The following is a 23,621-nucleotide window of genomic DNA, read 5'->3' as shown; positions in this document are numbered from 1 at the left end:
TGGCTCCAGGACCCCAGTGGATACCAAAATCCCCAGATGCTCAAGTGCCTTATATAAAATGGTGTAGTATTTGCATATAACCTATGCACATCCTCCCATCTACTTTAAATCATCTCTAGATTACTTATAATACCTAACACAAGGTAAATGCTATATAAATAATTGCTATACTGTATTGTTTAGGGAATAATGACAAGAAAAAAGTCTGTACATGTGCAGTACAGACACAACCATTCACTTTTTTTCCTGAAGATTTTCTGCCTACTGTTAGTTGAATCCACAAATATGGAACCCATGGATACAGAGGGCCAACTATACTAAATCTGAAGGGAAAAGGCAAGAATCTCATTACTCAGACAAACCCACATTCCTCATGAACATATGAGAACCCTCTGTGTTCTTACACTCATGGCGGTGCTCCTTCTCAGCCCAGAGGAGTTCCCAATCACCAATGGTTGACCAAATTCCCTCTCCTCACCCTCTACCAAGGCCCTCCTGAAGGTCAAAGGACAGAGGCACAGACAGGGGTTTAGAGAAACATTGTGTTTAATGGTAAAGCTTAGTACACCCCAGCACCAGGAATGGCGTGGAGTTGCAGCGGCAACAGGCAGGTGACCCCCACGGAGCCTCACATGGCGAAGAGGATGAGGAAGGCGACCATCAAACAGAAGAGCCCCATGGCCTCAGACAGGGCAAAGCCCAGGATGGCATAGGAGAAGAGCTGCTGCTTGAGAGATGGGTTCCTGCCAGGGACACAGATAATTGCCAGTTGAGGGAGAGGAAGGGGTGAGGGGAGGGGAGGACATAGGAGGGTGAGGTGAATGGGGAGTGGAGTGTTACTCCTGGGAGAGGGCCTAGCCTGCACAGATCCTGGGGATTTGGATGGACAAGCAGAGGAGACCAACCTGGTAAGTTTAAGTGAGCCATCCAAACTTACCTGGCATAGCCAATGATCAAGCTGCCAAACACCGTTCCAATGCCAGCCCCTGAACCAGCCACACCAACTGTGGCTGCCCCAGCACCAATAAACTTGGCTGCTGTGTCAATGTCCCGGGAGACAACACTGGTCTGGAACTCCCGTCTGGCCACCTGGAGTGGGAAGCTGCTGCAGGAAGGCTAGAAAGAGAAGCAAGGCAGGCAAGATAGCAGAGAGATAGTATGGCATAAGGACAGGTGGCTGACTCTACCTCCCTCACCCCATCCACCTGAGCTCTGAAACTGTTGGCAAGCTGCCTGGTAAATGCAGAATACTCTGATTGCAGAGTATGCTGGGAATTAGTCTTCGGGTCTGTTGTCAGACAGGACTAGGGAAATTTCTTGGGTTAGGCAGACCTCACAGGGCTCACCCTTGGGGACTTAGAACTATTAAAGCACACAGATTCTCCAACTCTCCTCCCACTTTGGTCTAAAGACAACCTGAAGGACCCCTGTCTGGGGACATTCCTTGATTTTTAAAAAATTAATGAATGAATGGGTTTTTTTGAGTCAGGGTCTTGCTCTGTCACCCAGTCTGGAGTGCAGTGGCACAGTCACAGCAGTCTCAACCTCTGGGATTAAGCAGTCCTTTCATCTCAGCCCTGGAGTAGCTGGAACTACAGCCACATGCCACCACACGTGGCTAATTTTTATATTTTTTTGTAGAGATGGGGTCTCACTGTGTTGCCCAGGCTGGTCTTGAACTACTGGGCTCAAGTGATCCTCTCACCTCAGCCTCTCAAAGAGCTGGGATTACAGGTGTGAGCCACCACCCTGGGCCTTGGGAACATTCCTAAGAGGGCTATTCCTCCCTTACCTGTTTAGATGAATTCACTGGGCTATTCAGGAAGGAGGCAGACACAGGCCTGATTAGACCCCTGGTACAGCGGATCTGTAAAATCAGAAAGCCACATCCTACCAAATCAGTCAAGGAAAAAAAACCCTAATTGCTGAGCTGTCAAAAATGACTACCGATTTCACGAACAGAATAAGTTCAATGTATTTCAAGGTCAATTTATTCCAGTTTCTATCAGGCCTGCCCCAGAGACAGCTGTCTTGATAGCTTGATGTAGTCAGCAGTGGCAACCTTCACCATTCAAAACCATCCCAAAGTTCACTCCTTTGGGCACAGCCTTAATCGGTTTTCCAGAATGGAACAAGAACCCACACTAATACCAAAGCAGGTACAGGAAAGGTTTATACCCAGATCACCAAGTAATCAGATGGGGGAAATTTTATTCTGCTAAAATACACTCACAGCTACATACCCTAAATGGAGTGGGCCAATCAGCCCTGGAAACTGACTGGAATAGCCATCCAGGAGAGCCATCTGTAACATGGCGTTTTTGAAATACTTTTTAGTGAAGTGTTCTCAAACTTGGCTGCACGGTGGAATCATCTGGAGAAGTCTAAAAGATACAGATGCCTGGGTTCCACCCCCATTCCCAAACTCTGATGCAAATGGTGTCCAAGGTGCAGCCTAGGCATCAGGATTTTTAAAAGCTCCCTGCATGATTCTAACATGCAGCCACTGTTGAAAACCACTGTTTTAGTGGGCTGTCTCTATGGCCAAGCCAGACTGGGGATAAAAATCAAATCCAGACTCTCTGACCACATTCCAAAGCCAAGACAGCTTGGTTCGCAGGCCCAGAAGTTACCTTCATCACATCCTACAGCCACCTCAAAGAGCCTACATCATCAGGACGCCAAGTTCCCCTGGGTTCATTCATTAAACACTGATGGCGCCCACACCATACACCTGGTACTACAGAGCACCGCGGCGCGGCAGCTTACCAGAGCTGGAGAAATGAGTAATGCCCCGGTAGTCTGCATTTTTTCAGTCTGCAGAGGGGAAAAGAAAGTAATAATTATCCCATTGAGAGCCTGGTTGTTTGCTTATAGTGACGACCTTTGGTCGTCCCCTTCACCCCCGCCCGTCCTCCCTAGACCACTCTCTTCCTTGCACCGTGCCTCAGCTGAGGAGGGCATTAGCGGTCAGAGGGACAAAGCAGCGGGTCTTCAAGGGAAAGTCATGGAGATCGGAAGTCAAGGAAAGGGGCCCAAGCCCCAGGAGGGAAATGTTACGAAAGGGAATGGTCTCCCAGGAAGACTGGAGGCGGACACTGGGCAGGTGTTGCGCACGGTCCTGCCCATCTTACACAGCAGTCGTCGACCCGCCCCAGCCGAGGGAGTCAATCGTTCATTACCGTTGGTAACTAACATTCATTGATCAGGCCATATCTAGATTGCCATCGCCTCTCCCAGCTCTGGGGGGAAATACCCCTCCCCACTGCCCAGCCCACAACCCTGCCTATGCTGGCTCCCGGTCCCAAGTCACCTGCACTCCCACTGCCCTGCAACCCCTGCTCGGCCACTGCGCTCGCCCGGCTCAAGGTGACAGACTCACCTCCCAGCTTTAGCCCTTGGTCTCAGCTCTCAGCTTCCCCCACCCACGTGTCCTGGACCTCCTCCATTCTCATTGGCCGTAATATCCCCGCGTCCCCATTGGTTTGCGTCATCGATTCCTCCACTGTTATTGGCTTTCCGCAGCTGCTTCCTCTCCCTCCACAGGAGCTTCGTGGCAATTCCCGCCTCCATGAGGATAGAGGCGGGGCTTTACTGCGAGATCTAGATTACGATTGGCTGATCCCTGAAACGCTCGACCATAGAGTTGGCGGGACTCAGAGGTTCCCTAACCTCACGCACAAGATGGCGACCAAGGTGGACGCTGAAGAAAAAGGCGTGGAAGAGAGGACCGGACGGGTGACGCAGTCAGACACATGACTTTGGCCCCTAGCCTTCATTCGGGCGCTTGGGCCACGGGGCGCGTTGCATTTTGGGATTTGTAGTTGTGCTGGGAGGCCGCCCCAAGGACAGCTGAGATCCCGCGAGACTTTCGAGGCCTGGAGAGTCGACGCCTTTGCGGTAATTCCCACCGTGGAGGTTTGTGGAAAGCCCGCTTTCGCCATGGAGAGGAAAGGCCTGCTGGAAAGTCCCGAAGCGGTGAGCGCAGTTTTGTGAGCCTCAGCCGGTGTTCAGCAGTCATGGACTAGCATCCAGATGGCTTTCTAAAAAATTTGTTGGGCCGGGCGCGGTGGCTCACGCCTGTAATCCCAGCACTTTGGGAGGCCGAGGCAGGCGGATCACCTGAGGTCAGGAGTTCGATACCAGCCTGACCAACATGGTGAAACCTCTTCTCTACTAAGAATACAAAAGTTAGCCGGGCATGGTGGCGCGTGCCTGTAATCCCAGCTACTCGGGAGGCTGAGGCAGGAGAATCTCTTGAACCCAGGAGGCCGAGGTTTCAGTGAGCCGAGATCGCGCCACTGCACTCCAGCCTGGACGACAGAGCAAGATTCCGTCTCGGGGGGAAAAACAAACAAACAAAAAATTGTTTATTTTGTAAAAACAACACTGAAAGGATGAAATAATATCCCTATAGAAAAACGAGCAAAGGATAGGAACAGGCAATTCACTAAGGAAGAAATATGAATTTCAGGAACGAATGTCAGCCTTCCTAATCAAAGAAATATAAGTTTAAATGCACCACTTAGTACTGCTCAAAACAGCAGAGTTCTTTTTATTAATGTAAGCCACACTCTCTCCTATATTGCTGGTGAAAGGGTGAATTAGAAAACCTTCCTTGAAAGCAGTTTGGCAATATTTATTTTTATTCGAAGGCTATGAATGGGCCATCCTCTTTGACCCAGTAATTCTTGAGTAATTGAGAGCCTTTAAGCTCTCCATCCACTTTCATCTAGTAATATCACTTCTAGAAATTTATTTTGAAGAATCAGAAATGCAGATTCTTTTAAAAAGATGTGCATTTGCAGTTTGTCGAAATTGGAAACAAGTAAATGTTCCACTGACAGTAAAAGGTGAAATAAGTTATGATATTTTCACTTAATGAAATAAGCAGAAAGAAAACAGGAAATAAAATCATATATATATATTTTGAGACGGAATCTCGCTCTGTCGCCAGGCTGGAGTGCAGCGGCACGATCTCGGCTCACTGTAAGCTCCGCCTCCCGGGTTCACGCCATTCTCCTGCTTCAGCCTCCCCAGTAGCTGGGACTACAGGCGCCCGCCACTTCGCCCGGCTAGTTTTTGTGTTTTTAGTAGAGATGGGGTTTCACCGTGTTAGCCAGGATGGTCTTGATCTCCTGACCTCGTGATCCGCCCGTCTCGGCCTCCCAAAGTGCTGGGATTACAGGCTTGAGCCACCGCGCCCGGCCCAAAGTATACGTTCTTAATGATTCTGTAAAACTGAGGAACCTACGAAATAGGATTAATACTACCTACTACCTTGCAGAAACATGAAATAAAATAGATGCCAGGCACAGGCTGGTGTTCGGTGAATATTCCCTCTCTGTTATTACTCTAGAACAAGTTATATTTTTATGTGGATCATTCCTGATTCAGTCTACGTGTATTAATTTTTTTTTTTTTTTTTTGAGACAGAGTTTTGCTCTTGTTGCCCAGGCTGGAGTCCAGTGGCGTGATCTCAGCTCACTGTAACCTGTGCTTCCCGGGTTCAAGCGATTCTCCTGCCTCAGCTTCCCGAGTAACTGGGATTTTTTAGAGATGGGGTCTTGCTATGTTGCCCAGGCTGGAGTGCAGTGGCTATTCACAGGCAAGAACGTAGGGCACTACAGCTTCAAACTCCTGGGCCCAAGGGATCCTCCTGCCTCAGCCTCCTAAGTAGCTGTAATTACAGGTGTGCACCATTGTGCCCAGCTGAATTATGATTTTTTTTGAAAAACAATTTAATCTGAGGCCAGGCGCGGTGGCTCATGCCTGTAATCCCAGCACTTTGGGAGGCTGAGGAGGGTGGATCACCTGAGGTCAGGAGTTCAAGACCAGCCTGACCAACATAGAGAAACCCCGTCTCTACTAAAATTACATAGTCGGGCATGGTGGCACATGCCTGTAATCCCAGCTACTCGGGAGGCTAAGGCAGGAGAATTGCTTGAATCCAGGAGGCGGAGGTTGTGGTGAGCTGAGATCGCGCCATTGCATTCCAGCTTGGGCAACAAGCACAAAACTCCGTCTCAAAAAAAAAAAAAAAAAATTAATCTGAGTACCAACATGAAATATTTTAAAGATATTTAAAAACTTTTTTTTTTTTTTTTTTGAGATGGAGTCTTGCTCTGTCACCCAGGCTGGAGTGGCGCTATCTCGGCTCAGTGCAATCTCTGCCTCCCGGGTTCAAGCAACTCTCCTGCCTCATCCTCCCGAGTAACTGGGACTACAGGCATGAGCCACCAGGCCCAGCTAATTTTTGTACATTTAGTAGAGATGGGGTTTCACCGTGTTGGCCAGGCTGGTCTTGAACTCCTGACCTCATGATCCACCCGCCTCGGCCTCCCAAAGTGCTGGGATTACAGGCATGAGTCACCTTGCCCAGCCCCCAGCCTGCATTTTCTAAATTGTATATAATTTATACATACTGCATTTACTTTGAAAAGTCAAATATATAAATTAACAATAAAATATATCTTTTGGCTCAAGGTTAAAACAAAACAAAAAAAGAATGAGTATAGATCAGAAATCCAAGGAGAGGACTTGAGGCAAGGTGGTGACATGAAAGCAAAATGAAAGTATTTGAAGGAAGAGCGAGTGATAACATCTTAAATGGTGTTGATAGGTCAAGTCAGATGAGAATTAGGAGAACAGAACAACTAGTAGCTGGGAGTACAGGTGTGCACCACCACACCAGGCTAATTTTATTTATTTTTAATTTTTTTTTTAGAGATAGGGACTTACTCTGTCACCCAGGCTGGAGTGCAGTGGCATGATCACATCTCACTGCAGCCTTGACTTCCTCAGGCTCCAGCGATTCTCTCACCTCACCTCCTAGATGTAGCAACCTGAAGGTCATTGGTGAACTTGATGAGAGAAGTTTTGGTGAATTGGTGGAGGGTTAAAGCTGATTGGAGCAGGTTTAAGAATAAGCAGGTTTTGGCCGGGCGCGGTGGCTCAAGCCTGTAATCCCAGCACTTTGGGAGGCCGAGACGGGCGGATCACAAGGTCAGGAGATCGAGACCATCCTGGCTAATAACGGTGAAACCCCGTCTCTACTAAAGAATACAAAAAGAAAACTAGCCGGGCGACGAGGCGGACGCCTGTAGTCCCAGCTACTTGGGAGGCGGAGGCAGGAGAATGGCGTAAACCTGCGAGGCGGAGCTTGCAGTGAGCTGAGATCTGGCCACCGCACTCCAGCCTGGGCGACAGAGCCAGACTCCGTCTCAAAAAAAAAAAAAAAAAGAATAAGCAGGTTTTTTTTCTTTTTTTTTTTTTTTTTCCGGCTGGGCGCGGTGGCTCACGCCTGTAATCCTAGCACTTTGGGAGGCTGAGGCAGGCGGATAATGAGGTCACGAGATCGAGACCATCCTGGCCAACATGGGGAAACCCCGTCTCTACTAAAAATACAAAAATTAGCTGGGCATGGTGGCATGTGCCTGTAGTCCCAGCTACGTGGGAGGCTGAGGCAAGAGAATCGCTTAAACCCGGGAGGCAGAGGTTTCAGTGAGCCGAGATCAGGCCACTGCCCTCCAGCTTGGGCAACAGAGCCAGACTGTCTCAAAAAAAAAAAAAAAAAAAAAAGATTTTTTTTTCTACTATTTAACACATTCTTTGAAAATTGATAATTAAAGGAAAATAAAGAAGCATTTATCTTGCCTTTCTGTCAGGAACTGTGTTTTAGGATAATCAAATATTCTGTTGATAAAGAAAAGCTTTACGGAATGAACTAGAATTTGAACATTATCATTTTGCAAATCTCATGAAATTATTGATTAGGACAGATTGTTAATTGACTTAAAACCATCAGGAGGGCCGGGTGAGGTGGCTTACACCTGTAATCCTAGAGCTTTGGGAGGCTGATGCCGGTGGATCACCTGAGGTCCGGAGTTTGAGACCAGCCTGACCAATTTGGTGAAATCCCATCTCTACTAAAACAATACAAAAATTAAGCCGGGCCCGGTGGCTTACATCTGTAATCCCAGCACTTTGGGAGGCCAAGGTGGGTGGATCACTAGGTGAGGAATTCAAGACCAGCCTGGCCAAGATGGTGAAACCCCCATCTCTACTAAAACTACAAAAATTAGCTGGGTGCAGTGGCAGGCACCTGTAATCCCAGCTACTTGGGAGGCTGAGGCAGGAGAATCGCTTGAACCCGGGTGGCAGAGGTTGTTGCCGTGAGTCAAGATCGTGCCACCGCACTCCAGCCTGGGCGACAGAGTGAGACTCTGTCTCAGAAAAAAAAAAAAAAAAGAAAAATTAGCTGGGTGTGGTGGCGTGCACTGGTAGTCCCAGCTACTCGGGAGGCTGTGACAGGAGAACTGCTTGAACCTGGGAGGCGAAGGTTGCATTACACTGTCCTTATTCTGAACCAGTGGCCATTCATGTTGTTACAACCAAGGTGTCACTAGATAGTGTGTTTTATGATGAGATGTAATATGAAATATACAACATGCTATGATCTGAATGTTGGTGTCCTCACAAAATTCGTATGTTGAAACCTGACCTCTAAGGTGAAGGTTTGAGGAGGTAGAGACTTTTGGGAAGTTATTAAGTCTTGAGGGATCTGATCTGTCATGAACAGAACTACTGCCTTTATAAAAGAGGTTGAGGCTGGGCATGGTGGCTCATGCTTGTAATCACAGCACTTTGGGAGGCTGAGGTGGGCGGATCACCTGAGATTGGGAGTTCGAGACAAGCCTGACCAACATGGAGAAACCCTGTCTCTATTAAAAATACAAAATTAGCTGGGTGTGGTGGCGCATGCCTGTAATCCCAGCTACTCGAAGGCTGAGGCAGGAAAGAATCGCTTGCACCCAGGAGGCAGAGGTTGTGGTGAGCCGAGATTGCACCATTGCACTCCAGCCTGGGTGACAAGAGCAAAACTCTGTCTCAAGAAAAAAAAAAAAAAAAAGAAAAGGCTGAAGAGAGCTTCCTTACCCCTTTTGCATGTGAGGATGTGGCAAAAAGGTAGCATCTTGGAAGCAGGGCCCAAGCTCTTACCAGACATTGAATCTGCTGGAGCCTTCATCTTGGACTTCTCAGCTTCCAGAACTGTGAAAGTAAATTAATTTTCCTCCCTCCTTCCCTCCCTCCCTCCCTCCCTCCCTCCCTCCCTTCCTTCCTTCCTTCCTTCCTTCCTTCCTTCCTTCCTTCCTTCCTTCCTTCTTTCCTCCCTCCCTCCCTCTCTTCCCTCCCTCCTTCCCCCCTTTCCCTCCCTCCCCCACCTCCCTCCCTCCCTTCTTTCCTCCCTTCCTTCCCAGGCTGGAGTGCAGTGGCGCCATCATCACAGCTCACTGCCCCCTCTATCTCCTAGGCTCAAGCAGTCCTTACAAGGATTGCTTTCCGAGTAACTGGGACTACAGGTACGCACCACCACACCAGGCTAATTTACTTTTAATTTTTTTAAATTTTATTTATTTATTTGAGACAGGAGTCTTGTTCTGTTGTCCAGGCTGGAATGCAGTGGCGTGATTTCAGCTCACTGCAACCTCTGCCTCATGGGTTCAAGCAATTCTCCTACCTCAGCCTCCCAAATAGCTGGGATTACAGGCACCTGCCACTATGCCTGGCTAATTTTTGTATTTTTGTATATATTATATATATTGAGATGGAGTTTCGCTCTTGTTGCCCAGGCTGGAGTGCAATGGCTCAGTCTTGGCTCACTGCAACCTCCACCTCCTGCGTTCAAGCAGTTGTCCTGCCTCAGCCTCCTGAGTAGCTGGGATTACAGGCGTGTGCCATGACGGCCAACTAATTTTTGTATTTTTAGTAGAGACACGGTTTCTCCATGTTGGTCAGGCTGGTCTTGAACTCCTGACCTCAGGTGATCTGCTCGCCTCTGCCTCCTGAAGTGCTGGGATCACAGGCATGAGCCACCGCACCCAGCCTTAATTTTTATAATTTTAGTAGAGACAGGTTTCTCCATGTTGGCCAGGCTGGTCTCAAATTCCTTACCTCAGGTGATCTGTCCACCTCGGCCTCCCAAAGTGCTGGGATTACAGGTGTGAGCCACGGTGCCCAGTCAAATTTTTTTTTCTTTTTTTTTTTAGATAGAGTCTCTGTCAGCCAGGCTCGCTTGCAGCAGCGCAATCATGGCTCACTGCAGCCTCGACTTCCTGGGCTCCAGTGATTCTCCCACCTCAGCCTCTCAAGTAGTTGGGACTACAGGCGCATGCCACCATGCCCAGCTATTTTTTGTGTGTATTTTTGGTAGAGATGGGGGTGTTGTCACATTGCACAGGCTGGTCTTGAACTCCTGGGCTCAAGCAATCCACCTGCTTCGGCCTCCCAAAGTGCTGGGTTTACAGGCATGAGCCACTGCTCCTGACCCCATTAATTTAAAAAAAAAAACATTTTTAAAAGAGATTTTTAAAGAGATGGGATCGGCCAGGCGCAGTGGCTCACACCTGTAATCTGGGAGGCTGAGACGGGTGGATCACGAGGTCAGGAGATTGAGACCGTCCCGGCCAACATGGTAAAACCCCGTCTCTACTAAAAATACAACAAATTAGCTGGGGGTGGTGGTGCGTGCCTTTCTTGAACTCCTGACCTCAGGTGAGCCACCTGCCTTAGCCTTTCAGAATGCTGGGGGTACAGGTGTGAGCCACCATACCTGGCCTAGGATGTGCAGTGGTGGAGTGCAGTGGTGCCATCATAGCTCACTATAGCCTCAACCTCCTGGGGCTCAAGTAATCCTCCCACCTCACCCTCCCATGTAGCTACAGGCATGTGCCACCATGCCAGATTAATTTTTATTTATTTATCTTTTCTGAGACAGTCTTGCTTGGTCACTCAGGCTGGAGTGCAGTGACGTGATCTCAGCTCACTGCAAACTCCGCCTCCCGGGTTTAAGCAATTCTCATGCCTCAGTCTCCTGAGTAGCTGGGTCTACAGTCGTGCAACACCATGCCTGATTTTTTTTTTTTTTTTTTTTTTTTGAGACGGAGTCTCGCTCTGTCGCCCAGGCTGGAGTGCAGTGGCCGGATCTCAGCTCACTGTAAGCTCCGCCTCCCGGGTTTTACGCCATTCTCCTGCCTCAGCCTCCCGAGTAGCTGGGACTACAGGCGCCCGCCATCTCGCCCGGCTAGGTTTTTTTTTGTATTTTTTAGTAGAGACGGGGTTTCACCATGTTAGCCAGGATGGTCTCGATCTCCTGACCTCGTGATCCGCCCGTCTCGGCCTCCCAAAGTGCTGGGATTACAGGCTTGAGCCACCGCGCCCGGCCCATGCCTGATTTTTGTATTTTTAGTAGAGATGGGGTTTCACCATGTTGGCTAGGCTTGTCTCGAACTCCTGACCTCAAGTGATCTGCCTGCCTGGGCTTCCCAAAGTGCTGGGAATATGGGCGTGGGCCATTGCACCTGGCTCCATTTTTTTTTTTTTTTTTTTTTTTGAGACAGAGTCTCACTCTTACCCAGGCTGGAGTGCAGTGGCATAATCTTGGCTCACTGCAATGTCTGCCTCCTGGGTTCAAGCAATCTTCCTGCCTCAGCCTCCCAAGTAGCTGAGACTACAGGTGTGCACCACCATGCCCGGCTAATTTTTGTATTTTTTTCAGTAGAGACGGGGTTTCACCATGCTGGCCAGGCTGGTTTCAAACTCCTGACCTCAGGAGATCTGCCCACCTTGGCCTCACAAAGTGCAGGGGTTATAGGCATGAACCACTGTGCCTGCCCCTAATTTTTAATTTTTTTGTAGAGACAGGCTCTCCCTATGTTGCTTAGCCTGGTCTTGCTTGGGCTCAAGCAATCCTTCTGCCTCAGTCTCCCAAAGCACTGGGATTACAGGTGTGGACACTGCACCTGGCCAGACATAGAAGATTTGAACAACTAACTACCTGCATCTATTGAACTTATGTAGAACCCTGCACCCAGCAATTAGAGAGTATGTATCCTTTTCATGCATACACGGGACACTTATCAAAATTGACCACTTAGTCACAAAACAAGCTTCAATAAATACCAAAGAATCAATATCACATAGACCACATTCTATGGCCACAACATAAGTAGGAAATCAAAACATTAAAAACCATGCATTTAGGACTGGGCCCAGTGGCTCACGCCTGTAATCCCAGCACTTTGGGAGGTCAAGTTGGGCAGATTACGAGGTCAGGAGTTCGAGACCAGCCTGGTCAACATAGTGAAACCCCGTCTCCTCTAAAAGTACAAAAAGTAGCTGGGCATGATGGTGCGTGCCTGTAGTCCCAGCTACTGGGGAGGCTGAGGCAGGAGAGGCTTGAACCCAGGAGGCAGAGGTTGTAGTTAGCCAAGATCCTGCCACTGCACTCCAGCCTGGGCAAATGAGACTCCATCTCAAAAATAAAAACAAAAACTAGGACAGATAGGGACAAAAAAGAAATAAAGCCAGCAGAGAAAAAAAACGAAGAAAGAAAACGAAAAAAAAAGAAGGACAGCCCAAGACAAAGAACAAAAAACGAAAAATAAAAGAGAACAAAAAAGAAAAGAAAACTAAGTTCCCCACCCAAACTAAATCTCCTCCCCCCTAAAAGAACCAAAAGAACCCCAATACAAGAAAAAAAGAAAAGAACCTCTCCAATCAAAATGACCTCAGAATCAACTAAAAGACCAAACCCCTCCTCCCCTTTACTCTCCCCCCACTCCCCCCTCCCCTCCTCCCCTCCTCCCCTCCCCTCCCCCCTCCCCTTCCCTTCCTCTATCTTTATATTTATTTATTTATTTATTTATTTACTTGAGATGGAATCTTACTCTGTTGCCCAGGATAAAGTGCAGTGGCACGCTCTCGGCTCACTGCAACCTCCGCCTCCTGGGTTCACGCCATTCTCCTGCCTCAGCCTCCTGAGTAGCTGGGACTACAGGCACCCGCCACCATGCCCAGCTAATTTTTTTTTTTTTTTTTTTTTTTTTTTTTTTTTTTTTTTTTTGAGACAGAGTCTGGCTCTGTCGCCCAGGCTGGAGTGCAGTGGCGCGATCTCGGCTCACTGCAAGCTCCGCCTCCCAGGTTTATGCCATTCTCCTGCCTCAGCCTCCCGAGTAGCTGAGACTACAGGCGCCCGCCATCTCGCCCGGCTAATTTTTTGTATTTTTTTTTTTAGTAGAGACGGGGTTTCACCGTGTTAGCCAGGATGGTCTTGATCTCCTGACCTCGTGATCCGCCCGTCTCGGCCTCCCAAAGTGCTGGGATTACAGGCTTGAGCCACCGCGCCCGGCCAATTTTTTATATTTTAATAGAGACGGGGTTTCACCGTGTTAGCCAGGATGGTCTCGATCTCCTGACCTCGTGATCCACCCGCCTCGGCCTCTCAAAGTGCTGGGATTACAGGCGTGAGCCAAAGCGCCCGGCCATTTCTTTGTTTTCTTAAGACGGCATCTCGCTCTGTTGCTCAGGCTGGAATGCAGTGGCGTGATCTTGGCTCACTGCAACCTCTACCTCCTGGATTCAAGTGACTCTCATGCCTCAGCCTCCCGAGTGGCTGGGATTACAGGCATACACCACACCCGGCTAATTTTTGCATTTTTAGTAGAGACAGGGTTTCAGCACGTTGGCCAGGCTGGTCCCAAATTCCTGACCTCAGACGATCTGCCTGCCTCAGCCTCCTAAAGTGCTAGGATTACAAGTGTGAGCCACCGTGCCCGGCCATAAAAAATAAACTTTCAAACTTGGAGTCCAAGCCAAGAGTTGTAGGGAAGTATCTTCAGAAGAAGGAGTGAAGTGAAGACTCATAGCCAGGGAGATACCCCAAAAAGTCGTTACCACATTCTAGGCCGTGTTGTCCAGTGCATGCCCGCGTGCACACACACACACACATACACACATACACCCTTGTCCCAGTACAGCCTAAGATGACATCACCAAGCATGACCCAAAAACTTCAAGGACAACCACAATTCATATTATTCCTAAAGGAAAAATTATTCAAAGTCATGTCCAGCTAGTATCCAAAGGCAACATTAAGTACATAATGTCTTAGGAATGTCTACTCTTCTAGTTCAGGTTCACTCCTACCTTGGCATGGATCTACATCATTCCACCATCTAATTTTTAAAAATTTTTTGAGATGGAATCTTACTCTCTCATCCAGGCTAGAGTACAGTGGCACAATCTTGGCTCACTGCAATCTCTGCCTCCTGGGTTCAAGTGATTCTCCAGTGTCAGCCTCCTGAGTAGCTGCGACTAGAGGTGTGCACCACCACACCCGGCTAATTTTTGTATTTTTAGTAGAGACAGGTTTCACGGTGTTGGCCAGACTGGTCTTGAACTCCTGACCTCAAGTGATCTGCCTATCTTGGCCTCCCACAGTACTGGGATTACAGGCATGAGCCACTGTATCTGGTCTCATTCCACTATCTAAGGAGTAAAAAATATAACTGCCAACTGCCTCCACCCCGTGCCCACTTGGGTTTCCTTCCATGCGTGAAAGCGCTCAGATTGTGCAAGGATCAGGACGGATCGATTGAAATGATGGACACTTCGTTCATTTATGCAGGTGCAGTGCCAATATTTTAAGCACTTATGTTCACTGCATTCCATTTTTTCTTTCTTTTTTTTTTTTTTGAGATGGAGTCTCGCTTTGTCGCCAGGCTGGAGTGTAGTAGCACGATCTCAGCTCACTGCAGCCTCTGCCTCCCGGGTTCAAGCAATTCTCCTGCCTCAGCCTCCTGAGTAGCTTGGACTACAGGCGTGCACTGCCACACCTGGCTAATTTTTGCATTTTTAGTAGAGGCAGGGTTTCACCATGTTGGTCAGGATGGTCTTGATCTCCTGACCTTGTGATCCACCCGCCTCGGTCTCCCAAAGTGCTGGGATTACAGGCATGAGCCACCGCGCCCAGCCTGCATTCCATTTTTTCAGCAACTTAGACATTCAGTCTGTGGTTCTCAGTCATTATCTTTGCATTAATTTCCAAGTTCCTTCTCCCTCTCCTGATTAAAAAATTTAAAAATGTGAGGCCGGCACAATGGCTCACACCTGTAATCCCAGCACTTTGGGAGGCCTAGGTGGGAGAATTGCTTGAAATTAGGAGTTTGAGACCAGCCTGGATAACATAGTGAGACCCCATCTCTACAAAAATTTAGTGGGGCATGGTGGTACATGCCTGCAGTCCCAGCTACTTGGTAGGCTGAGGTGGGAGGATTGCTTGAGCCAGGGATTTGAGGGTGCAGTGAACTATGATCTTGCTATTGCACTGAAGCCTGGACAACATAGTGAGACCCTGTCTTTAAAAAAAAGTCAAATGGACTGGGCGTGGTGGCTCACGCCTGTAATCCCAGCAGTTTGGGAGGCCAGGGTGGGCGGATCATGAGGTTAGGAGTTTGAGACCAACCTTGCCAACATAGTGAAACCCCGTCTCTACTAAAAATACTAAAAAATTAGCCGGGCGTGGTGGCAGCCGCTTGTAATACTAGCTACTTGGGAGACTGAGGCAGGAGAATTGCTTGAACCTGGGAGGCAGAGGTTGCAGTGAGCCAAGACTGTGCCACTGCACACCAGCCCTGGCGACAGTGCAAGACTCTGTCTCAAAAAAAAAAAAAAAAAAAGTCAAATGGTACAGTATTTTTTTTTTTGAGACAGGATCTGCTCCTTCAACTAGGCAGGAGTGCGGTGGCACAATCATGGGTCACTGCAGCCTTGACCTCCCAGGCTCAGGCAATCCTCCCACCTCAGCCTCCTGAGTAACTGGGACCACAGGCACACACCATCATGCCCAGTTTTTAAATTTTTTGTTAGAGACTGAGTCTCGCTATCTTGCCCAGGCTAGTCTCACACTCCTGGGATCAAGCAGTTCTCCTGCCTCAGCCTCCCAAAGTGCTGAAATTATAGGTGTGAGCTACTACACCCAACCCAATCTATTTCTTTTCTTTTCTTTCTTTTTTTTTTGAGATGGAGTCTCACTCTGTTGCCAGGCTGGAGTGCAGGGGCACGATCTCTGCTGACTGCAACCTCTGCCTCCTGGGTTCAAGCGATTCTCCTGCCTCAGCCTCCCAAATAGCTGGAACTACAGGCACATGCCACCATGCCCAGCTAATTTTTGGATTTTTAGTAGAGACAGTTTCACCATGTTGGCCAGGATGGTCTCGATCTCTTGACCTCGTCATCTGTCCGCCTCAGCCTACCAAAGTGCTGGGATTACAGGTGTGAGTCACCACTCCTGGCCAGCCCAATCTCTCTCCTCGCTCTTCTTGTCTTTCTTGGAGGAGTGAGGAGGGAGGGAGGAGGGGGGGGATTGAGGTAGTGGGACTAGGGAGGGAAGAGGGTCTAAGGATCGGAAGGCTGCCTTTCTTTATTCCTTTTTTTCTTCTTCTTTATCTTTTTCTTTCTTTCGTTCTTAGTTGGTCTTTCTTCTTCTTCTTTCTTTTTATTTCTTTCTTTCTTTTTTCGTTCTTTCTTTCTTTCTTTCTTTCTTCTCTTTCTTTCTTTCTTCTTTCTCTTTCTTTCTTTCTTTCTCTTTCTTTCTCTTTCTTTCTCTCTCTCTCTCTCTCTTTCTCTCTCTCTTTCTATCTCTCTCTCTCTCTTCTTTCTTTCTTTCTTTTTTTTTTTTTTTGAGATGGAGTCTTGCTCTGTCGCCCAGGCTGGAGTGCAATGGTGTGACCTCGGCTCACTGCAGCCTCTGCCTCACAGGTTCAAGCAATTCCAATTCTCCTGCCTCAGCCTCCTGAGTAGCTGGGATTACAGACACCCACCACCATGCCTGGCTAATTTTTGTATTTTTAGTAGCGACGGGGTTTCACCATCTTGGCTAGACTGGTCTTGAACTCCTGACCTCGTGATCCACCTGCCTCAGCCTCCCAAAGTGCTGGGATTACAGGCATGAGCCACTGTGCCCAGCCTCCCAATCTATTTCTATAATCAGTTTTGCACCTGCCAGCATTTTAGTGACCAAGACATGTTAATCTAATTTTATTGGTTCATTGAATTTTTCCCAACACAAAATATTCCTAAATATACACACATATGTAGTATCAATTTTAAGGTATATTTCCTTATATATTAGTGACCATTACAATTTCCCAATTTTAATTGATTGGCAATACCTACTGTTAATCACTACTCACGTGCAATAGTGGGAGAAAAAAAAAAGGGACATTCACAATAGCTACCATAAAGAAAAGGGACACCTCCAGGGAAGCACCATACTTGGTCATTGGTCCAGGAGCTGTGTTGTGTCTTGCTGGATAAGGCTGTACAGGTAAATGATAGAAGCAGCCAATGACAGAACCAACAAAGTTCACAAGTCTTGTTTTTGTGTAACTCACTTGCTGGACAGTGAGTTCCTTAGTCCCTGTGGTCTACCTGTTTGGAGGACTTCCCTTGTATAACAAGCATCCTTCAGGAATGCTCCAAAGACGAGCAATGAGTAGGGTTTCCTGTTGGGAACTGTGTAATTTGAACCATCCACTTCCTATGATTGTGGAAATCTTTTGTACGTCTGTCTGGGGTTGAGTCTTCCTGCAACATTGGCTTAAAAAAATCTCAGGCCTCGGTTGGCCAGCACTATGTATTGTTTTTTCCTGGTGCCACAATTCCTAAAAAACCTGGTAGCTTGAGCATTTCATTTAGGGGGAGTCACTGCTAAAAAACTCAAACCAGGAAGCTTGTCTTCTTTGAGAATTTCCAGGCCTGGTAAGGATTCAGAGCAAGGCTTGCTTAGGGGGGTTCCCTTCCCCTTCCCCTTCCCCTTCCCCTTCCCCTTCCCCTTCTCTCCCTCCCTCCCTTCCTGTGGGGTTTTGCCATGTTTGTCTCGAACTCCTGGCCTCAAGTGGCGATCCATGGGCCTTGGCCTCCCAAGGTGCTGGATTACAGGTGTTTGCCACCGCGCCTGGCCCAGGGGGGTCCTTTCGTCCATTCCAACTCCTCTCCAGTTAAGGGCCTTAGCCCCAGGGTATGGATGGTGAATAATGGGGTTGGAGGTGTCTCATGGGAGCCTTTCTCTCCTAATCCACTTTTTTGTTTGTTTGTTTTGAGATGGGAGTGTCTCACTCTGTCACCCAGGCTGGAGTGCAGTGACTCAATCTTGACTCACTGCAACCTCTGCCTCCTGGGTTCAAGTGATTCCCTTGCCTCAGCCTCTCGAGTAGCTGGGATCACAGGCGTGCACCACAATGCCTGGCTGATTTTAATATTTTTAGTAGAGATGGGGTTTCACCATGTTGGATAGGCTGGTCTCGAACTCCTCACCTCAAGTGATCCACCCGCCTCGGCTTCCCAAAGTACCGCAACCGGCTTCTAATCAATTTTGGAAGATTAGCCTTACATGATTGTTGCATTCCACAACTATCAGTAGATTCTTTAGAGGGGGAAGCAATTTCACATTTGTCCAGCAGAGGGAGCTCGGTGGGAGATACTTTGGAGAGACCCGAGGTTTGGGTTTTTCTTTTCTTTTTTCTTTTTTTTTGAGATGGAATTTTGCTCTTGTTGCCCAGGCTGGAGGGCAGTGGGGCAACCTTGACTCACCGCAACCTCTGCCTCCCGGGTTCAAGCGATTCTCCTGCCTCAGCCTCTGGAGTAGCTGGGATTACAGGTATGCACCACCACGCCCAGCTAATTTTGTATTTTTAGTTGAGATGGGGTTTCTCCATGTTGGTCAGGCTGGTCTCGAACTACCAACCTCAGGTGATCCACCTGCCTCGGTCTCCCAAAGTGCTGGGATTACAGGCGTAAGCCACCGCGCCCAGCACCTAGTTTCTTTCATGTCCTGCTCAAATCTTGCCTTTTCAGTGAGACCTGCCTGACCTCCCTATTTAAGATTGCAATTGCCTCTTCCCTAGTCTCCACGAACTTCTTACCCTGCTCCATTATTTCCTCCAGAGTACTTAGCATTTCCTAACATACTATTCTATTGTAATGGTAACCAACAAATATCATTATTTGTTATGTTTACTATTATATTTTTCATCTTTATTCTTTCTATAATTTAAGCTCCTTGAGGGCAGGGGTCTTTGCCTGTTTTGTTCACTGTGCTTAGGATAGTACCTGGCATGGAGTAGGTGCTCGATTAGTAAATTATTGAATTAATGAATCAATACTCTTATTCCAACAGCTAAGATCTGGCCAGATGCGGTAGTTCATGCCTGTAATCCCACCACTTTGGTAGGCCAAAGCGTGAGGATCACTTGATCTCAGGATTTTGAGACCATACTGGGCAACATAGCAAGATGTCATCTCTACTTAAAAAAAAACAAAAAAGAAAATAGCCAGGCCTCAGGAGGCTGAGATGGGAGGATCGCTTGAGCCCAGGAGATCAAGGCTGCAATGAGCTATTATCATGCCACTGCACTCCAGCCTGGGCAGCTGAATGAGATCCTGTCTGAAAACAAAGAAAATATCTTACAGTTTTCTTTTTTTTTTTTTTTTGAGACAGTCTCACTGTCACCCAGGCTGGAATGCAGTGGCACGATCTCAGCTCACTGCAACCACCACCTCCCTGATGCAAGTGATTCTTCTGTCTCAGCCTCCCGAGTAGCTGGGATTGCAGGCACTCACCACCATGCCCAGCTAATTTTTGTATTTTTAGTAGAGATAGGGTTTCACCATGTTGACTAGGCTGGTCTTGAACTTCTGACCTCAGGTGATCCACCCGCCTCGGCCTCCCAAAGTGCTGGGATTACAGGGGTGAGCCACCGCGCCTGGTCAAGAGTTACTTCTTTACTTCCCCCAGGAGTGTGACTTGCCAGAGCACCTCTGTTAGTTTGATCGCCTTACCAAGAACCATGTTTTCTTCTTACTTCTTAATCACTCACCAGTTTGAGCCTGGTGTTCTTCTGCGATGTTCTGTGTGTCGGCAGCTCACACAGAGGCAGAACCTGAAGCAAGAGCTGGCCATTCCATTTCCTTGCTATTGACTGGTTTAGTAAGGGTCATGTATCTTAGGTTGGGTTCACGAGAGCACAGCCTGAGACAGGGATGCTTGTGCAAGTGATTGATGGACAGACTGTTCTCCGGAGCAGGACATAAGGGAAGCGGGGAAAAGGGAAGCAAGGATCTGATCTCATTTGGAGATTAGGTGCAGCCTGAGCCCATGGGGAGCTCCAGAGCATGAAATACTCCCCTCATGGAGCAAGGGGACAAGCTTTTGCCCTCTTGGAGGAAGACAGTGCCAATTCTGATATGTTTAGTTTCTTCTGTTTTATTTATTTATTTATTTATTTTTATTTTTTAGAGTTGGGGTTTTGCTCTATTGCCCAGGCTAGAGTGCAGTGGTGCAATCATAGCTCATGGCAGCCTGGAACTCCTGGCCTCAAGTGATGCTCCCACTTTGGCCTCCTAAAGTGTTGGGACTACAGGTATAAACCTCCGCTCCTGGTGCATTTTGCACTCCCACCAGCCAACTATGAGCATGTCTATTTCCCACACAGCCTCTGCCACAGGGTGTATGGTCGTGCCTTTGAATTTCTGCCAATGTGATTAATGAGAAATAGTCTCATAGTGCAGTTTTAATTTGCATTTCTCTTCTAAGTGAAGTTGAGCATATTTTCACATACGTAAAGGCCATTTGTAGCCCTTTTTTGTGTGAGTAAACCATCAGCTAATGCCTTTTCCCCACTTTTCTAACAGGAAAGGATTATTTTAAAAAAAACATGCTGCATTAATTAAAGGTACATGGTAATCTGCTATTAACAAAGAGGCGCCAGAATCCAGTGGCTTAGGTAAGATAGATCCGAAAAAAGATAATTTATTTTTCATGTAGCAGTAAGAGGTGAGCAGCCCGGGGTTTTCAGAGTGACTCTGCCATCCTCAACATGTGGCTTCCATCTCTGTGGCTAAGGTGGCTACGCCAGGTGTTACCACTTCTCAATCAGCAGGAAGGAGAAAAGTGAAGAGCAAGCAACTTTATTCCTTCTAAGCATGGGATCTAGAACTTGCATGACTCCCTACTGCTCACCTCTCATTGGCCAGAACTTAGTTTCATGGCCACAGCTAGCTGCAAGGAGGGCTATTAAGTCCAGTCTCTGGCTGGGCCACCATGTATCCTACAAAAGCTTAAGGATGGGCTTTCCATTACTTTTTGTTTTTTTTTTTGAAAGGGAGTCTCACTCTGTCACCCAGGCTGGAGTACAATGGTGCAATCTCTGGTCACTGCAACCTCCACCTCCTGGGTTCAAGTGATTCTCCCGCCTTAGCCTCCCGAGTAGCTGGGATTACAGGCATGTGCCACGACACCCGGCTAATTTTTGTATTTTTAGTAGAGATGGGGGTTTCACCATGTTGGCCAGACTGGTCTTGAACTCCTGACCTCAGGTGATCCGCCTGCCTCGGCCTCCCAAAGAGCTTGGATTACAGGCATGAGCCACCACACCCAGCCTTTTTTTTTTTTTTTTTTTTTTTTTTTTTTTTTTTTTTGGAGATGGAGTCTCGCTCTGTCACCCAGGCTGGAGTGCAGTGGCCAGATCTCAGCTCACTGCAAGCTCCGCTTCCCGGGCTCACGCCATTCTCCTGCCTCAGCCTCCCGAGTAGCTGGGACTACAGGCACCTGCCACCTCGCCCGGCTAGTTTTTTGTAGTTTTTAGTAGAGACAGGGTTTCACCGTGTTAGCCAGGATGGTCTTGATCTCCTGACCTTGTGATCCGCCCGTCTCGGCCTCCCAAAGTGCTGGGATTACAGGCTTGAGCCACCGCACCCGGCCTTTTTTTTTTTTTTTTTTTTTTTTTTTTTTTTTTTTTTTTAAAGACAAGGTCTCTCTCTGTTGCCCAGGCTGGAGTGTAATGGCATAATCATAGTTTACTGCAGCCTCAAACTCCTGACCTCAAGTGATCCTCCTGCCTTGGCCTCCCAAAGTGCTGGGATTACAGGCGTGAGCCACCTCACCAGCCAGTGCATCATTAAGTGACTTTCTCAAAGTCTCACAGCCAGTTGATGGTGAAGACAGGATTCCTGCTCAGGAAAGAAATTCATGAATGAAGCAGGAGTTGTTAGGGAGGTAGGAGAGCCAGAGGTATTCTGGAAGCTCTCCTGGCTCCTCTCAGCATGCTGTGCTCCCTTGTCTCACCCCTGCTCCCACCTGAAAGTTCCCCACCCACCCTGGCCTCATCAACTCAGCACTAATGTCTTCAGCTGAGACTCTGTGAGAGGCAGGTGCTGTGTCTCAGTGTCTGTGGTCCTGGTCCTCAATATGCCTGATTCTCCCTCCACGGAGACTCTGAATGGCTGGGTCAGGTCTCCCTCTGTTTGGCACAGAGTTCTGGCCACAGCATCACATCCTGTTTTGTTTGGTTTGGTGTTCTTGAGGAGTTTATTTGGGCAGACCCAGGGTGAGAGGGCCCTGCACCTATAAGATGTCGGGCCTCTTGGTGGTGACACGTGGCTTGTTGCTGGCCATAGAGGACTCAGTGGGGCAGCAGGAACTCAACCTTGGAGTCATGGAGCTGAGTGACTGCTGGCCGGTTGCACTTGCTGGCTCTGGTCTCCTCCACCTTCATGATCTGGATCAAGTGGGCCCAGATGTGGTGCTGGGTGCCCACGTCTTGGTCTGCAGAAAACAGGAGAGGGCAGGGTGACTGTAATCACTGGGATCTGGGCATTTGGCAAACCTCCTATCAAGTACCTGGCACATTCTGTCAGGCACATCAATTGCCTGGGAGCCCCCACTTGGGATTAACTGGGGGACTGGGTGACCACGAGTGATGTAGAACCTCCAAAGTCACTTTGAGGGGCACAACCACAACCCCTCAAAGGTGACAAGATCTTCCTGTTTGTTCCTCTGTTTAAACCACCGCTGCAAGAAAAAGAGTGTTGAGTTTAAGTGCGACATGTCCTACTTTTTTTTGTTGTTTGTTTTATATATTTTATTTTTTATTTTTTGAGACAGAGTCTCACTCTGTCGCCCAGGCTGGAGTGCAATGGCGCAATCTCAGCTCACTGCAACCTCCACCTCTCAGGTTCAAGTGTTCAGATTCTCAAGGTTCAGGTTCTCCTGCCTCAGCATCCTGAGTAGCTGGTATTACAGGTGCCCATCACCACACCTGGCTATTTTTTGTATTTTTTGTTTTTTTTTTTTTTTTTTTTTGAGACGGAGTCTCGCTCTGTCACCCGGACTGGAGTGCAGTGGCCGGATCTCAGCTCACTGCAAGCTCTGCCTCCCGGGTTCACGCCATTCTCCTGCCTCAGCCTCCCGAGTAGCTGGGACTACAGGCGCCAGCCACCTCGCCCGGCTAGCTTTTTGTATTTTTTAGTAGAGACGGGGTTTCACCGTGTTAGCCAGGATGGTCTCGAACTCCTGACCTCGTGATTCGCCCGTCTCGGCCTCCCAAAGTGCTGGGATTACAGGCTTGAGCCACCGCGCCCGGCCTATTTTTTGTATTTTTATTAGAAATTGGGTTTTATCTTGTTGGCTAGGCTGGTCTCAAACTCCTGACCTCAGGTGATCCGCCCACCTCAGCCTCCCAAAGTGCTGGCATAAGCCACTGTACCCAGCTTTGTTTTATTTTTGAGATGGGGTCTCTCTCTCTCTCACCCAGGCTGGAGTGCAGTGGTGCAGTCATGGCTCACTGCAGCCTTGACATCCTGGGTTCAGGTGGTCTTCACACCTCAGCCTCCCAAGTAGCTGGGACTACAGGCTCATGCCACCATGCCCTGCTGCTAATGTTTGTTTGTTTGTTTTTTGGTAAAGAGGCAGTCTCGCTATGTTACTCAGGCTGGTCTTGAAT

General features: G+C 48.2%; 1 protein-coding gene and 1 non-coding gene across 3 annotated transcripts; both read right to left on the bottom strand.

Annotated features, from left to right (window-relative positions):
* Positions 1 to 528: 528 nt before the first annotated feature.
* On the bottom strand, positions 529 to 3,469 carry ATP5MC1 (ATP synthase membrane subunit c locus 1). Of its 2 annotated transcripts, none has more exons than XM_010359757.2 (5): positions 3,383 to 3,469; positions 2,770 to 2,817; positions 1,793 to 1,867; positions 938 to 1,116; positions 529 to 743 (listed from the first exon to the last, which is right to left on the bottom strand). In XM_010359757.2, exons 2-5 carry the CDS (start codon positions 2,806 to 2,808, stop codon positions 629 to 631), a joined length of 408 nt encoding a protein of 135 aa, XP_010358059.1. In that variant the 5' UTR covers positions 2,809 to 2,817; positions 3,383 to 3,469; the 3' UTR covers positions 529 to 628. The 2 variants fall into 2 exon arrangements, with proteins under 2 accessions (XP_010358059.1, XP_010358064.1); XM_010359762.2 differs by having other exon boundaries at positions 3,314 to 3,431.
* Positions 3,470 to 22,596: 19,127 nt separating this feature from the next.
* LOC115895026 lies at positions 22,597 to 22,724 on the bottom strand. Its single transcript, XR_004055233.1, has one exon. It is a non-coding gene; the product is annotated as a small nucleolar RNA SNORA68 (small nucleolar RNA).
* Positions 22,725 to 23,621: the final 897 nt, after the last annotated feature.

Source organism: Rhinopithecus roxellana, chromosome 19 (genome assembly GCF_007565055.1).
Source record: "Rhinopithecus roxellana isolate Shanxi Qingling chromosome 19, ASM756505v1, whole genome shotgun sequence".
Lineage (NCBI taxonomy): Eukaryota > Metazoa > Chordata > Mammalia > Primates > Cercopithecidae > Rhinopithecus > Rhinopithecus roxellana.
Note: the sequence above shows the minus strand (reverse complement) of the source record. Positions and strands in the feature narration are given on the sequence as shown.